Source organism: Carettochelys insculpta, chromosome 14 (genome assembly GCF_033958435.1).
Source record: "Carettochelys insculpta isolate YL-2023 chromosome 14, ASM3395843v1, whole genome shotgun sequence".
Lineage (NCBI taxonomy): Eukaryota > Metazoa > Chordata > Testudines > Carettochelyidae > Carettochelys > Carettochelys insculpta.
In genome coordinates this window covers 4766776-4782402 of record NC_134150.1, presented here as the reverse complement: position 1 = coordinate 4782402, position 15627 = coordinate 4766776, and the positions used below count along the sequence as shown (strand labels likewise).

At 47.4% G+C, this 15627-nt stretch overlaps 1 protein-coding gene across 3 annotated transcripts in view; it reads left to right on the top strand.

Moving 5' to 3' along the window:
* Nucleotides 1–15627, top strand: part of CPNE2 (copine 2) — a 163633-nt gene that overhangs the window by 40085 nt on the left and 107921 nt on the right. For all 3 annotated transcript variants that reach the window (XM_075009120.1, XM_075009119.1, XM_075009118.1), the window contains exon 2: nucleotides 110–307. In XM_075009120.1, coding sequence (XP_074865221.1) covers nucleotides 140–307 — 168 coding nt within the window. In that variant the 5' untranslated portion in view covers nucleotides 110–139. The remainder of the gene's footprint in view (nucleotides 1–109; nucleotides 308–15627) is intronic.

Sequence of the window (15627 nt, the reverse complement as noted above, 5' to 3'; positions counted from 1 at the left end):
AACTTGGGAAAATTTGGGAGCTCTGCTGACGTTGTGTTTGCTACAGTGAGCCCATTGTTTGCTTTTCTTCCCTGACTGATGCTTTCCTCCCTTCTCTTGTCTCCTGCAGATTGTCTGGAGTTTTCACTACCCAGAGTCCATGGCGTACACCTTAAGCTCCTCACCTGCTGGGCCTCTGGGGTCCCAGTACTGCGTTTGTAAAGTCGAATTATCCGTATGTGGCCAGAACCTTCTGGACAGGGATGTGACCTCCAAATCTGACCCATTTTGTGTCTTATTTGTGGAAGTCAATGGCAAATGGACAGAGGTGAGTCACAGAGTCCTCCTAATGTCTATCCTATGCTGCTGGGGTGTACATAGCTTCACGGGTGTGACTAGTCCTACTGAATAGTCATTATTGGCATTGGAAAAGGTTCAAAAAAGGCAACAAAAATCCACAGAGCATTTAGGGGTTGGGAACGGCTGCCATATGAGGGAAGATTAAAAACACGGGGACTTTTCAACTTAGAAAAAAGGAGACTAAGGGGAGACACAACGGAGGTCTATAAAATCAGGACAGTTGTGGAAAAAGCGAATAAGGAAAAGTTATTTGCCTGTTCCTGTAACTTAAGAACTAGGGTTCCACCAAATGAAATTAATGGCTAGCAGGTTTAAAACTAGCACGAGGAAGTTTTTCTTCATGCACCGCCTATTAGGCCTGTGGAACTCCTTGCCAGAAGAGGTTGTGAAGACCAGGACATTAACAGGGTGCAGCATAGATCTATACATTCAAGGAGGTTAGGTCCCTCAATGGCTGTTAGCCAGGATGGGTAGAAATGGTGTCCCTGCCTCTGTTTGTCAGAGGTCGGAAATGGATGACAGGAGAGGGATCGCTTTGGTGATTACCTGTCTGTTCACTCCCTCTGGGGCATCAGGCATTGGCCACTGTCCGAAGACAGGCGACTGGGCTAGATGGACCTTTGGTCTGACCGACTGTGGCTGTTCTTATGGAGCCAGCGGGGCTATGCGTATGAGCGAGGTTAAATGTTTGCATGATCAGAGCCTGATTGGACAGGAAATACAGAATGCAGAAATGGGAGACCGGAAGGTCGAGTTCCTCCATTTATTTCTTGCGGCTCAATGGCCCCATCCTTTAAACCCTACTGTTTTCAGGTGCGTATGCAGCACTTTTCTGTGTGGTGTAGTTTTGAGTTCTCTGAATTCAATAAAAAAGGGATCATAGAAGGAATGCTATATTAATGAGGGCAGGGTGAACAAATGTTGGTTAAAGCAAGAAATCACACAGCCCTCTCCCAAATCAGAGCCACGGCAGTTTGATCCATGATTAAAATCAAGTGTTAAAAGTCTTTTTCATGTTCCCCTCTGTGCATGCCTGCAACTCAGGCAGAAATCTGAGGAAGAAATACTGAAATACATACACCCTTGTAGTGCTTCTAGCTGGACCAGACTTGACTTAAACCCTTGTACTTTGGGTGGCGCATAGGTCATCTTCAGGTCTCCTTCTGTTCACTCTGCTTTGGGGAAAAAACTTCCAGCTGACCCCAGGAGTACCCCAGTTATTGTCCTTCAGTCTCAGTAGATCTTCTCCACGTTGTCTGAGGTCTTCCTCTTTTGCGTTTTCCTTGCGGGTTCCATGTGAGAGTTTGACGGACTCTGCTGGAGGATGGTTTTCCAAGGGCATGGCCCAGCCGTCCCCACTTTCTTCTCTTGATGTGAATGTCCAGTGGTTCTTATCCTGTTCTGTTCCAAAGCTCCTCATTTGTGATGAAGTCATGCCATTTGATGTGAAGGACGTACCTCAGGCATCTATTTGTATGGACGCGAGACCTGGCATACTGGAAAGTCTTCGAATCAGAAGCTATGGATGTTCATAAACAGATGCCTGACCTGGACCAGAAGCAAGAAGTAATGAAAATACCACCAGAGACCGTGCGATATATAACCCAGTTCTTAAGACGCAATCGGGAGGAAGAGAGGGGTGGAGGGAACAGTATTTTCAAAGCTCTCTGAGCTCAGTTGGACACCTAGTTCATATTCCAGTTAAGCCAAGTGTCCATGTTTTTGCATTAGTCACCGAAATTGTTCTTTTCATTTAGACACTGTTCCGTGTCTTGGTGCTGTCTTATGTTTGATCAGTGTTCTGTCTTCAAGAGGACCAATCTGATCATCTCTGCCATGAATTTGGAAGTGTCAGAGCATTGCCAACTTTGTCTAAAAGCATCTGTATTAGGCAAAAGAGATTATGACAGACCTGCTTGTGTGCGTAGGGGAATTCTTGCTGTGGCGCATCTGGTTTCACGCCATTACAATCCTCTTGCAGATATACATCTCTCTTGTCATTTTGACAAAAATCTTTGTGCTCTGATTACAGGGCTCTGGTGAAGGCTGAAAATTACCTCTTAACATTTCAGAGTTGCCCAAGTCACAAAGCACAGTCCTATGCTGTAAGCCCTCTATGCATGTTGCAGTGCTGTCATGATCCCCAATGACAGGAGTCCGAGCTGAATGCACCACCATGCTAATCTAGTGTGGTGTCCTGGATGCAGAAGCCCTCATTCGAATCCAGGGGTGCTGTTCCAAGTTGATTACAGTGAGTTGTTTTTTGGATCTCTTGTTAAGTATGAAACTGTTCCTTTGGATATGTATGAGGATGCAGGCGTGGGCTGGTATGTTGTGTGCTGTAGATTTCCTCGTTGGGTGTTGCGGGGATGTAGGATGGGTTGTGTTTGGCCTCAGCTGAAGCCCATTGAGGTCAGTGGGCTTGGGGCCAGGCCCTTAATGAATTTCAGATCTGTTGCGTGGGCCAGCAGGTGTGGCCACTGGGCAAGAAAAAGAGGTACTGAAGTGATCAGCTTCAGAACGCTCCACCCTGTGTAGACCGCGGTCCAGTCAGTGACTCACGGGGAGAAGCCTTTGAACTACACCAGAGGTCAGCAACCTTTCCGGGGTGGAGCGCCGAAATTTGACCTTTTGACCTCTATGTCCGGTCCAAGTGCTAATAAAGTCACTAATAGTCCTACTGACAGCAGCTTCATTTAATAACTAAATGAAGAGGTAGAGCTTGACCCTTTAGGGGGTGGTTGGTGGCAATAGCTGGTCTTTTGTTAATCCACAGGTGACCTGGCTTTGAGCAAGTGCCTGGCTGCATGGGGGTGGGTGGGTGGCGCTGAGCTCCTACCTAGCATGCTGATGAAAAGTGGCTCACATGCCACTCTTAGCACCCGTGCTGGGGTTGCTGACCCCGGAACTAGGCTGTTGATCATGCTTGGCTTAATGAGACAGAGGAGGTGCACCGGTCACCATTAACGGAAGAAGACAATGAGCGGAAGCTTTATCTTAACACTGTCATGGCTTGTTTCTTTGCCATCAGATCCCAAAAGCTCTAAACCGAGACGAAGAGAACTAGAATATCGCTTCTACTCATTTTAGCACAGCTGGGAAAACCCGTGGTCTGCTGCCCAGCAGCTCTGAGCAGTGGTTAGCAGCTGTTGGGCAGTTTCTTTTGCAAATACAGGTTGACTCTCTCTCGTCCAGCTCTGTCAGGACCTATTTGATGCTTGGCAAGAGAATTTTCCGGACCACAGGAGGTTCATATTGTCTAGCGGCTTTACCAAAACTTTCACTGCTTACTGGGCTCTTACGAGACATTTAGGGGTAAATTACAGCTAAATAACAGTGCAGAACACTGAGTCAGGACAGGTGGCTGTAAACAAGCTTTATGGGAGCAGGGGAAACTTGGCCACACCCATGATAAGTGGTTGTCCAGGTGACTAAAATCATACTGGATGATGGATGTTGCCGAACAAGAGAGTTCTGGATTAGAGAGATTCAACCTGTAGGAATTTTACTCATTAGCAAGGGCCAGCTGGGTTTCTTTAAAGTGAAACATAATAACCCTGTTCATGTTGAAAATCAGGGTTAGCAGCATGATTCCTCCTTGTAGGTTGTGGAAGAGTGGAGAGCTGCTTTCATTTTAATCCCTTCCCACCCCTTAAATTTGATGCTATATGCCTGCCCATCATTCCTCCACTGCCCTCCTCCCGGCAGAGCCTGCAAATATGAGTGGTTTGGGGAGAAAAGGAAGCCCAGCATCCACCCAGCCCCTGTGACAGCAGAATAAGTATTTGCTTGGTTCCCCCCCTTAAAAATTCAAAATGCCAAAAGCCATTGTGGCATCATGTTTCAGGGCTATGTCTCTGCAATATGAATTTGCAAATGAAACTAATGGTGCATGAATTGGATGAACGATTTGATGATATAAGTAGGCTCTGACCAGATATCAAGGATCTCCCATCCAAAACAGAGCACCAGCCAAACAGACACTCTGCAGAAAATATGCACCAGACTGCACAGAGGCAGCAAAATACGCATTAAGGCAGCTCTAGGACACGTCATGCATAAAGGAATATTGAAAGATGTTTTGGAGACTGTTTCTGTTTTTGGAAGCAAGGGAGATCTTGCCTCACTCAGGTGCTGGGGAGGTGGGATCTTGGCAACTTCTTAGGGGTTTTGGAACCACTAACGCAAGAGGGACAATGTTTCATTTGTCTTCTTTTACATGGAGACTGGAGGCCCTAACATGTAAGGGTTCTCCTTGATGTGGTCAGCCTGCCTTGTGGATGGAGGCAGAACATTGTATTCCAGGTACTGTAATTTGGGTTTGAACCTTTGCTTTTATGGATGAACTACTACAGACTGGATAGGCAAATAATATGGACTTCACTGTAGCCACCCCATTATGAAGTGTCTTAGATAGATTTGTCAAAGTTAGCTCTTTGGTAAGATCACTGGAAAATCAACCCAAATGTCTATCTTTTCTGTCCCCTTTGATTGGATTGAAATTGTCTCTCTTTATAACCAAGGTTCCTGCAGTTTCTTGGAACCAAGGGTTCACCGCTTTCTAAAGGGCGGCTTTTGGTCTTTGGGGCCTGTTCCTACCTAGGGAATATGTAGCTTTGATGAATTAGGAGAAACCTGTCCCCTTGTGACACTGGCTGGTGAACTTTACATTTTAAAGTTAAACCCAAGATTGTGCAGGCAGAATGTGTTGTCTCAGGGCTAATCTACACGTACTGGACCATCAGTGTGCTTTGATCAATCTTCCGGAGTGTGATTTTTGCCATGTGTGTTAAGACTTGGCAAAATAGACCTCTCTGGGCTCGGCCATCGACCCCTGTACTCCATGCTATCGTGTGGAGTAAGACACATCAGCATGAGCCTGAAGGACCCTGCACTGCACTTGGGTAGAAAGTCAATTCTGATACGTCAATTCTAGCTACACTAATGGCATAGCTAGAACTGCGTATCTGAGATCGACTTCATTCCTTAGTGTAGATGTACCCTCAATGTTCAACTGATGCCTCGAAGAAGGCATGGAGCTAAGATGTTTGTGCAAGGAACTGTGGGTTTATTCTGATGATTCAGAGGGATGTAATGGGTTGGAAGATGTTGCCTTATGTAACAGGCTGACTGGAGAAACCATAAACTATGCTGGGAGAATTGTGGTACTATTCTCTTCTCGCTTGTACATCACTGCTTTGAATTTGGCCTAAGCCAGTTTTGGCAGAAGGTAATTAATAGCTAACAGCCACTCTTAGCCTTATGTGGAACAAGTAGACTATCCCTGGGGACCTGTGTCCACCAGAAAAGCATTGACGATTGGTACTAATTGAGCTGACACCAGGGAGGCCTTGACAAAGAAGCTGAGCCCTTAGTGTTGGTCTCTCCGGGCCAAGGAGGGGCGTTGGTGGGGCACCAGTGAGTATGTTATGGGATTTGTCCACTGCCTCTGTCCACGTTGTACTTGTTTTGTGAGGAGAAAGAAGATCTAAAGCCTCTAGAACTCTGAATCAGCACCTCTCCACAACGGTCAAATTCCACTTAAATTGAAAGCTACAACCCTTCTCGGTCTTGAATTATTTTGGAGATGCTAATGCAGGGGTCATGGGATTTCTAATCTTGTCAGGCAGTGTCTGTTTAGCCTGTCAAATTCTGGCGTCCTCTTTTGCCACCCATGAAATTGCGTGAGGGGACTTCAGTGTCAGCTTTTCCCACAGCACAGTGCAACGTGTGAGTTTTATTTTTGCTTCAGCTATTTTTAGTCCTCCCCGCTCGCCACTTTGCAAAACATGCTATAGCGTATTGAATGGTCTTGAATTTCCGAGGCACTCGGCTTTTGTGGATCCAGCAAAGGTCAGCATCTTCTTAGAATTTTGCTGCTGGTGGCTGGGATGCCTCCCGTGGGGAAGTGCAAGCAGTCAGAGCTTCTGAGTGTTGAGAGCAACAATGGTCCACCAAGGATAGGTCCATCTCAGTGGGCTGCAGCAACCCTCAGCCCCCTGGGGTTCCGCCTGCAACCCGCTGACCACTGAGTCACGGCGTTCCAGCACCGGCCGGGAGTGGGAAGACCAGAGACAGGGCCGAAATCGGCAGATTCATGGTGCTCCAGAAGTGCCGAGGGGGAATAGAAAGTGTGGCGCTCCCATGAGCGAGAGACCTGAGATGGAGGGAGAGAGATGGGGCGGAGTCTGCAGACCACAGGTTGAGGCCCAGTGGGCCGCATGTAGCCTCTGGGCTGGAGGTTGCCCACCACTGGTTTGGAGAACAGTTGACTGGGATCCACAAATGGGTGGCTGGTGCAGAGCATTGGGGCTGGCCAGTGTTACTCTCAGAAAGGCCTACTGGGGCAACAGGAAGGTTTTCTCCTGATAGGGTCAAGCTGCTCTGGCTACAGGACAGTCACTGGGTTGACGTAACCTTGGGGACCCTCAGCACGTCGCGTGATCCTGAAGGTGTTTTGAGGTAACTAACATTGTGCTGCAGTAGCCTGTACGATGTAAAGACAATATACTCTTTACTAACCGGAATTCTCTGTTAACCAGAGAATTTTGTGAATGGCAGTATACGTTTTTTTCTTTACGAAACTGGGGGAAAAATATGAAAAATATCCGGAATGCATTCCAGGTTCTAGAGCTTAATGCACAAAGATTAGCTTATGAGTAGTAACAGAGAGAGAACCGTGCTAGTCTATATACTATGAAAACAAAAAAGCAGTCCAGTGTGATGCCGTTGCAAAAAAAGCAAACATGATTCTGGGATGCATTAGCAGGTGTGTTGTGAACAAGACACGAGAAGTCATTCCCCCGCTCTACTCTGCGCTGGTTAGGCCTCAGCTGGAGTATAGTATCCAGTTCTGGGCAGCACAGTTCGAGAAAGATGTGGAGAAATTTGAGAGGGTCCAGAAAAGAGCGACAAGAATGATTAAAGTTCTAGAGAACGTGACCTATGAAGAAAGGCTGAAAGAACTGGACTTGTTTAGTTTGGAATTGAGAAGACTGAGGGGAGACATGATAGTGGTTTTCAGGTATCTAAAAGGGTGTCATAAGGAAGAGGGAGAAAACTTGTTCTTCTTGGCCTCTGAGGATAGAACAAGAGGCAATGGGCTTAAACTGCAGCAGGGGAGGTTCAGGTTGGACATTAGGAAAAAGTTCCGAACTGTCAGGGTGGTCACACAGTGGAATAAATTGCCAAGGGAGGTTGTGGAATCTCCATCGCTGGAGATATTTAAGAACAGGTTAGATAGATGTCTATCAGGGATGGTTTAGACAGTACTTGGTCCTGCCATTGAGGCAGAGGGCTGGACTTGATGGCCTCTCGAGGTCCCTTCCAGTCCTAGTGTTCTATGATTCTGTGAAACTACGAAGCTGAAGCCAGATTCTACCCGTGGGGCTATAGTTTAGTGAAAGAAATATCCCCAAGACCATGGTGCCTGGGATGTCTTACATGCGGTACCGGGAAATACCAACAAAGTTTTCAGTTCTGTTTGGTTCCCAAGTGCATGGATTCTGTCTGACTAAGCTTAACAGGAGCAGTACATTTTCCATGGGTCAGGCTTTGAGAGAACCTGGGCCTAGGAGCTGTATAAAACTTACTCATGTTTGTCATTGAACTGATGCCATGTGGATGTGGCTGTAAAGGAACCACTGTAAGAAGCAATGCGGAACACAGCTATTGCCATTCTGGGTGTGCCCTGGAGAGAACGGCTGACTGCTTTTGTGGTGCTCTTTCAGAGCCAAACTCAGATTGTTAGAGACCCAGTGACTTACTGTGAGTCTCCTGCTGTTTCTGTCCTGTCCCCTCTGCATTTCGTAGCCTAGTCTAAGCTAATCATTCACAGCAGCGCCAGCTGGGTCAATGCATGTCGTGCAGTGGAGGTGGCCACAAAGACGATCTCTGCCCTGCAAATATGGGGCCAGATTTTCAAAGGCTCAGCACTGACCACTGGAGCCAGACTTTTCCACTGAACTGTCCTGAAGCTCTGGCTGAAGCTGTGTTGAAAATCCAGTCCATGACATCCAGGGCAACCACCAGAAGGCGTGGAGAGATGTCGGACCAAATTCAGATTGGCTGTAATTCAGATTAGCCAGGAAGCTCTCCCGAGCCTCTGTTTGCCAGAAGCGGTGGAGAGGTAACAGGGGAGGGATCACTTGATGATTCCCTGTGAGGTAGCCGAGTTAGTCTGTATCTTCAAAAACAACAAGAAGTCCTGTGGGACCTTATAGACTAACAGATATTTTGCAGCGTCTTTGCCCACAAAAGCTTATGCTCCAAAACATCTGTTAGTTTATAAGATGCCACAGAACTTCTTGTTGTTTCTGATGGTTCCCTCTCTGTTCATTCTTTCTGGGGCACCTGGCACTGGGCAGTCTCGGAGGACAGCACACTGGGCTGGATGGACCTTTGGGCTGCCCCAGTATGGCCCTTCACTTAAGCAGGAGCAGCTCCTTGGTCCCTGTTCTATGTTTCCCCCTCTCCTCAGGGCTAGAGATGAAGCTCCTCAGCCTCCATTCCTCCCATCTTCACTCAGGGGCATTTGGGTGAGGCCCACTCTGTTAAATCCATCTCCCTGTCAGCGCAGGCTTTCCTTAGACCCTGTAACCGTGCTCACCAGGGTTGTGGACTACAGAATATCTCTCATAAGTCTTCCATCTGTTGCCATGGAGCTTTACCTTTGGGTTCCTCCTGGGCAGACCTAGTTACTTGTGGAAATTTTTCCTGTTTTGTGCTTGGTTTACATAATTCAAGGTGTTCCACTTGGCCCACACAGAAATCTTTGGGCTTATCCACACTACCACAGAACATCAGCCCACTCAGGGTCAATATTCCAGGGTTTGATTTTGCGTGTCTGGTCTGGACGCACGAAATTGACCTCTCGGGGGTGGCAGTCAACCCCTGTGTTCCTCATGAGACATGAGGAGTAAGGGCGGTCGAAAGCAGAAACTCTCCTATCATCTTTCCCCTGTATACACAGACAAGTTAGCAAGCGCCGCTAAAATTGCGTGTCTGCGGTCAACTTTCTTGGTCTAGTGTAGACGTAGTCTTTTTTTAGTGTGGCCCTTTCTGGGACAGATTTAAAAAAAAATTATATATATAATTCCATAAAAATGGTAAGGAAGGAAGAGGAGGGAGGTTGCTTTCTCATAAGTCGTGTCTGTGGGAAGGGTGTTGACCTTGGTAACGGTCATTGACAGCTTTGTAGGGTTAGTGTTTATAATATGCTTTGTGACACCAACAGTCAAATGATAGAACCGTAGAACACCAGAACTGGAAGGGACCTTGAGAGGTTGCCGAGTCCAGTCCCCTGCCCTCACAACAGCACCATCTAGACCACCTCTGATAGGTATCTGTTCAACCTGCTCTTAAATATCTCCAGTGATGGAGATTCCACAACCTCCCTGGGCAATTTATTCCAGCGTTTGACCACCCTGACAGTTGGGAAGTTTTTCCTAATGTCCAACCTAAACCTCCCTGGCTTCAGTTTAAGCTCATTTCTCCTTGTCCTATCCTCAGAGCCCAAGGAGAACAATTTTTCTCCCTCCTCCTTGTAACCCTCTTTTAGGTACTTGTAAACTGCTATCATGTCCCCCGTAAGTCATCTAAAAACCTCTGGGAGGGGAGTTTCTGTCATCCCCTTAGGGAACCTGTTCCAATGCCTCACCATCATCTTGGTGAAATAGTTTTTCCTGGTATCCAACCTAGACTCCTCCCATGGTAACTTGAGACCATTGCTCCTCATTCTGTCATCTGTCACCACTGAGGACAGCCTCTCTCCATCCTCTTTATAATCTCCCTTCCGGAGTTTGAAGACAGCTATCAAAATAACTCACCCTTTGGGATCAGTGTAACCCCAGAGCTGATGAGGAACCCCTTCCTAGAGCCTCTCTTTCTTTTCTAGCGTAGCGCCCCATTAAGACTACAACCGTAAGGTGTGACGCAAACCAGAGTGAACTCAGGGAAGCTGCATGGCCTCTGCTTATGTAGGAGGTGGTCGCCATAGCTTTATAATTGACTGAACTTGGCTTTTTTTGGTTCCTGCTAACTCTCTTCCCAGTCAACACAGTGTATCTCTTTGCCGTTCCCTCCACTGGGCTGTTTTCTCTGAGCTAGGCTAGCCCGAGGGCATGACTCTGTCCTCCTGATCTCTTCCAACGGCGGCGTAGCGGTGCTAATATAGAGTATCAACAACAGTGCTCTGAGAGTAGTAATTCCAGCAGGCTCCCAAATTGAAGCACTAATAATGTTTTTGGCATCCTAATTAAGGCTGTAGCAGTCGCTCAGTGTAGTCCTAGAAGTGGCTTGTTGTTGGCCGGGTTTTACAAGTCAGGTCTGTGGACCGATCCCCTGCGCCAGTCTCCTCCACTCCTTTTAAAACCAGACACCAGGTCCGCTGGCTGCAGACAGGATTACTTGGCTCCGCTGCTGCGGGTCGGTTGCATGGAGTGAGGCCAATGAGCTCTCTGATGAGGTCCACAGGGATTCTGTCTCATTGTGTTGCTGTGGCTCCAGAGAAGATCTTATTTAAAAAGCAATAAATCAGATGCTGACAGAAAGACAGGCTCCTCTGATGGGTTCGGCTTCCTGGTTTTACTGACGCAGTTTGGAATAATAGAGAATCCACTCCCAGAATAAGGGCCAGATTTCCTGAGATTTTTGGCCTACCAAATCAGCCGAAAGGAGAGGTGGACTATACCCTCTGAATCAGGTGTCCTAACCAGTATGGAGTGGCTCTTCACTGGCTGTACTTCCAGCTGAGGGGAAATTTGGAGTCAGACACAGGGAGCCAGACATGTGGTCAGACTGTGCTGTGCTGGGGTAATCTCACCCAATGCGTATGGTCCAGAGGAGGCTATTACAGGTTGATCAAAAACCTGAGCAGCCTTGTGGCTGCTCCGATTTATGCTGGGGGTCAGGTAGATGCCCCAGTATTACAGGGAAAGCGAAGGTGACTTATATCCACTTTTGTGCCACCCATCGCCCTATTCCTGTCTAGGGACACAGGAACAGAGAATCAGTCTTTTCGATAGGAGATGAAACTGAGGGTAGTAATAGTAGTAAGCTTCTGCCACTCCTGCATCTTGGCGCATGGGCCATTGACAGCCATTCACCAGCGTCCCCTGTCCTGAGTGATCTTTCCCAGTTCTGATCAGGTGTACCCTGTCTTTCTGGTGTCCGCCTTCAGGTCTCTTTGCCAGGAGTTTCTTGGTCACCCTTTTTTCCTTGTGGGTTCCAACTTCACACTTGCCTTGTGAGGGTGGTGGTTGGTTTTCTGAAAGTATGGCCAATCCATCACCATCTTCTCTTCCTGATTTCTTCTTCAGCAGGAAGTTGGTGAGTCAGTGGCCACAGGACTTGGTTGTTGATGGTGCGTGGCCAGTGGGTCTGATGGTACATGGCCAGTAGGTCTGGAGGAATTTACAGAGGCAGTTATCGATAAACATCTGGATTTTTTTTTACAGTCCTCTTCATTCTTCTCCAAGTTTCTGCTCCATACTGTGTAGGACTGATTGACATCAGAGCTGAATAACATGATCTTGGGCAGAGAGAGTGCTTGTGGAAATGGAGATCTTTCTGTCGCAGATAAGGTGCTCGCATGCCTAAACCAGATAGAGTAATTCTGTCAAGCCCAAGAAATCAAAAAAAAAAATGGAGATTAGCTTAAAAATAATAAATTCTTGTTGCCGACCCTTTAGGGCAGGGGTCTTGGAGCTTTTGGAGTTGGCATATGGAAATGTGACCTTTTGACCTCTATGTCTGGTCCGAGTGCTGATGATACTTTTTAAAGCCCTACTTACAACAGCTTCATTAATAAGTAAGACAAGATGCAGAGCTTTACCGGTTTGGTCTTTTAGTCTCTGGCCGGCCGTTTTTTTAAAATATCTGAAAATGTCAGGGCTTTAATACAGCAGCATCCGTGGTCCATGTTGACGAGCCAGAGAGTCCCAGCCACAGAGGATGCTGGGGGCTCAGCTGGTCTGGCAGGCAGCCTCACTGGCTGAGAGCGGAGCTGCTGGTGGCCCTGGGTGGGGAGCCCCAGCAGCCGGGGTGCAGAGCTGCTGCTGGGGCCGGGCAGGGAGCTGCCACCAGCCCCAGGGTGGGAAGCACTGCAGGGAGTTTCATGTGGGGAACGGGAGAGCAGCGCTGAGCATATCAAAGAAAATCGGCTCACGTGCCAGGGATTGCTGACTTGGTCAATGAAATCAAGGCTTCTGGTACTGCTGTAAATCCTGTTTCCTGCAGAATCATCCAGCTCTGTCACGTCTTTTCCTGTCCAGCGCTGTGTAGCATTGCTCTGAGCTGTTAAAACAGCTGCCCTGGCCCATCCTGGGCTGGCTGCGTGTCGCTGGTGGGGGAGGGGAATTGTTGGCCTGCACTTGCTTGGTGGGTTTTGTGTTTTGTGCTGGGGTCTTGCCTGTCCATCACCATCGTGTGAGACTGCCTTCCTTGGGGGTCAGTAGCCGTACAGGTTGAACCTCTAATCTAGAACTCTCCTCCGGGAAGATCCGGAATCCGGCATGATTTTAGTTAGCCAGAAGACCACTTATCATGGGTGAGGCCAAGTTTCCAGCAGTCCCATAAAGTTTGTTTCCAGTCCCCGGTCCTGGCTCTCTATGTTCCGTGCTGTTGTTTAGCTGTAATATCTTCCAAGAGCCCAGTGAACCGTGGAAGTGTTGGTAGCATGCTAGACAATATTGACCTCCCGTAATCCGGCAAATTCTCTCGTCCGGCACCATTGAAGTCCTGAGGGTGCCGGATTAGAGAGGTTCAACCTCCAGTCAGGTCCCACGTATGTTGCATGGTGTCTCTGTTTGTAGGGCGAAACCTCTGTGTGGGTTTTTTTTTTCTGTTTGTTTGGTTTTTTTTGTTTGTTTTTAGGTGTTATTACTGTCCCCTGTGTGTTGGTTGGTAGGGTTTTAATGAATAGAAATCCAGGGTCCTTCGGTATGGAGCAAGCCGATTAATATTCAGTATTACAGCCGCATCTTGAGTCCTGAATCAGGAACAGGGCCCCATGCTGCAGGATAATACTGCTCACATATTGCTGATCGTTTTGGTTTTCATCTTCCCAGTGAATGCAGCAGGGAGCTATTTTGAGATAAAATTAGTTTACTCCACATGTTTTCCTGGTGATTAAGATGGAATAAGTTACTGCCTTATAGAGACCAGCTCTCCTGTATTTTTAGGAAAATTACCCTATTTCCATTCTGTCCCTCCAAAAATGGAAACAAAATAGTCTCTGACACTGAATACGTTTTGGTGGAACTAAAGGTGTGTCCTTGTTTCCTCTCCTGTCATGTATCTATTTATAGCTTTCCAATGTTTGCAGGCGGTTTGTCTCCCTCCGTTACTGCTGATGAAACCAGCAGTCTTCATGGTAGGTATGGATGGGCCTTTGGGGCAGGTGTGCTTTAGCAGAAGGCAGCTTTACCTGGTGGTTACATCAAGGGACTGCAAATCAGGAAAATGCAGGTGTCGTATTCAGTCTCGACAGCTTGATCAGTGTGCATCTTAGGGGAGTCGTGTGACCTCTCTCTGGTGTCTGTTTCCGAGCTTGCAGGATGGGGATGAAGCTGGTCTGGTTAATGAAGGCAGAGAAGCAAAATTCCTTCCTGTTTGTGCAGTTCTGTGGGGCCCTCAGTAGGCCAGGAGTTGGTAAGGAAGGAAACTAGGAGAAGTTGTGGGTGATGCTGGAGCTGACATGGGAAAGGAAACAGGTCTGCTTATTGGAAGTCGGTGTTATTAAGGGAGGAAGATGAAGGGATTTGAATGGCAACATTCTTTGCCTATGGAACGGAAGAATGGTTAGCGTGATCACGTGGCACTTGAGAAACCTGAGTTCCAGTTCTCCATGTGGCAGCCTTGTTCTTGTCTGTATTTGGAAGTTAGCACTGATGAAGGCAGGCTCTCAGCTGAAAGCCCAAGAGCTGTCTCAGTAACACTGTGTTATCCAGACCAAGATTGCGTTGTTCCTCTTGGGCTTCACCCTTTTTAAACAAGAACAAGGCCCTTTTATTCTGGATTCAAAGTATCTACGTGCAGAGTTACACAGGGACAACTGTAGACAAGCCTCTCAGGTTCCTCATGAGCAGGGCTGGGCAACCAAAAGAGCAAAAAGAGCCATTTTTTTCCAAACTGGGTGAAAAAACCCAATAACTGACGAGCCGCAATACATGTGAATATGAGATGGGGCTTAATAAATAATGTCAAACCCTACTATTTGTAACCCCTGTTTTAAGAGCCGCACAAGACCTATGAGGACAGGCTGAGGGATTTGGGTTTGTTTAGTTTACAGAAGAGAAGGCTGAGAGGTGATTTAATAGCAGCCTTCAACTTCCTGAAGGGGAGCTGTAAAGAGGAGGGTGAGAAACTGTTCTCAGTGGTGTCAGATGGCAGAGCAAGGAGTAATGGTCAGATGATGAAGAGGGAGAGGTGTAGGTTAGATATTAGGAAGAACTTCTGCACCAGGTGGGTGGTGAAGCACTGGAATGCGCTGCCTAGAGAGGTGGTGGATTCTCCATCCCTCGAGGTTTTTAAGTCCCAGCTGGACAAGGTCCTGGCTGGGATGACTTAGTGGGGGTTGATCCTGCTTGAAGCAGGGGGCTGGACTAGATGACCTCCTGAGGTCCCTTCCAGCCCTGTGATTCTGTGATTTGAGATGCGATACGTGCTTACTGCAGGACGTTCACAAACTTTTTACGTATTCTGTTTCCTCGCACTCTACACGTGTGTGTTTGTCCCGCTGTCTCCCTGACTTTCACTCCCGAGCCCACTTTAACGATACCAATTTTACTTTACGTTTAGTTTCCGTTTTCTTTCTTGAAATGCCTGTTGCCCTTCCCAGCAGGAATGCCGCAAGCCCCTTTTTTCCTTTGCAAAATCAAGACTTATTAGCAATGCGATCCAAACACAGATACAGTATTGTATCCCACAATGCACTGCATGTATTAAAGGGGGAATTAGCCGACGTTTTGAGATCACACATCGTTTGCTGTTTAGATAAGAGTTCGTTGTTGGGCTTTTAGACGTTCATGGTTTCTCAAAAATAATAGAGGGGTTTTATTTTTTTTTTCCTTTACAATTATATCACTGGGAGCCACAAAGGAGTCGTTAAAGAGCTGCTCGCCTCTCCGGAGACGCAGGTTGCAGGAACTGGCTCATGTGTAGACTGCATAATAGCGCTGCCTTAGCCGCCAGAGGCGAGGTGAGGGTACACACACATTAAACGTTGGGAGATGCTCAGACAGGACCGGAAGGGGAGATTGCCTATGTACTATAGATAACAAGAAGTCT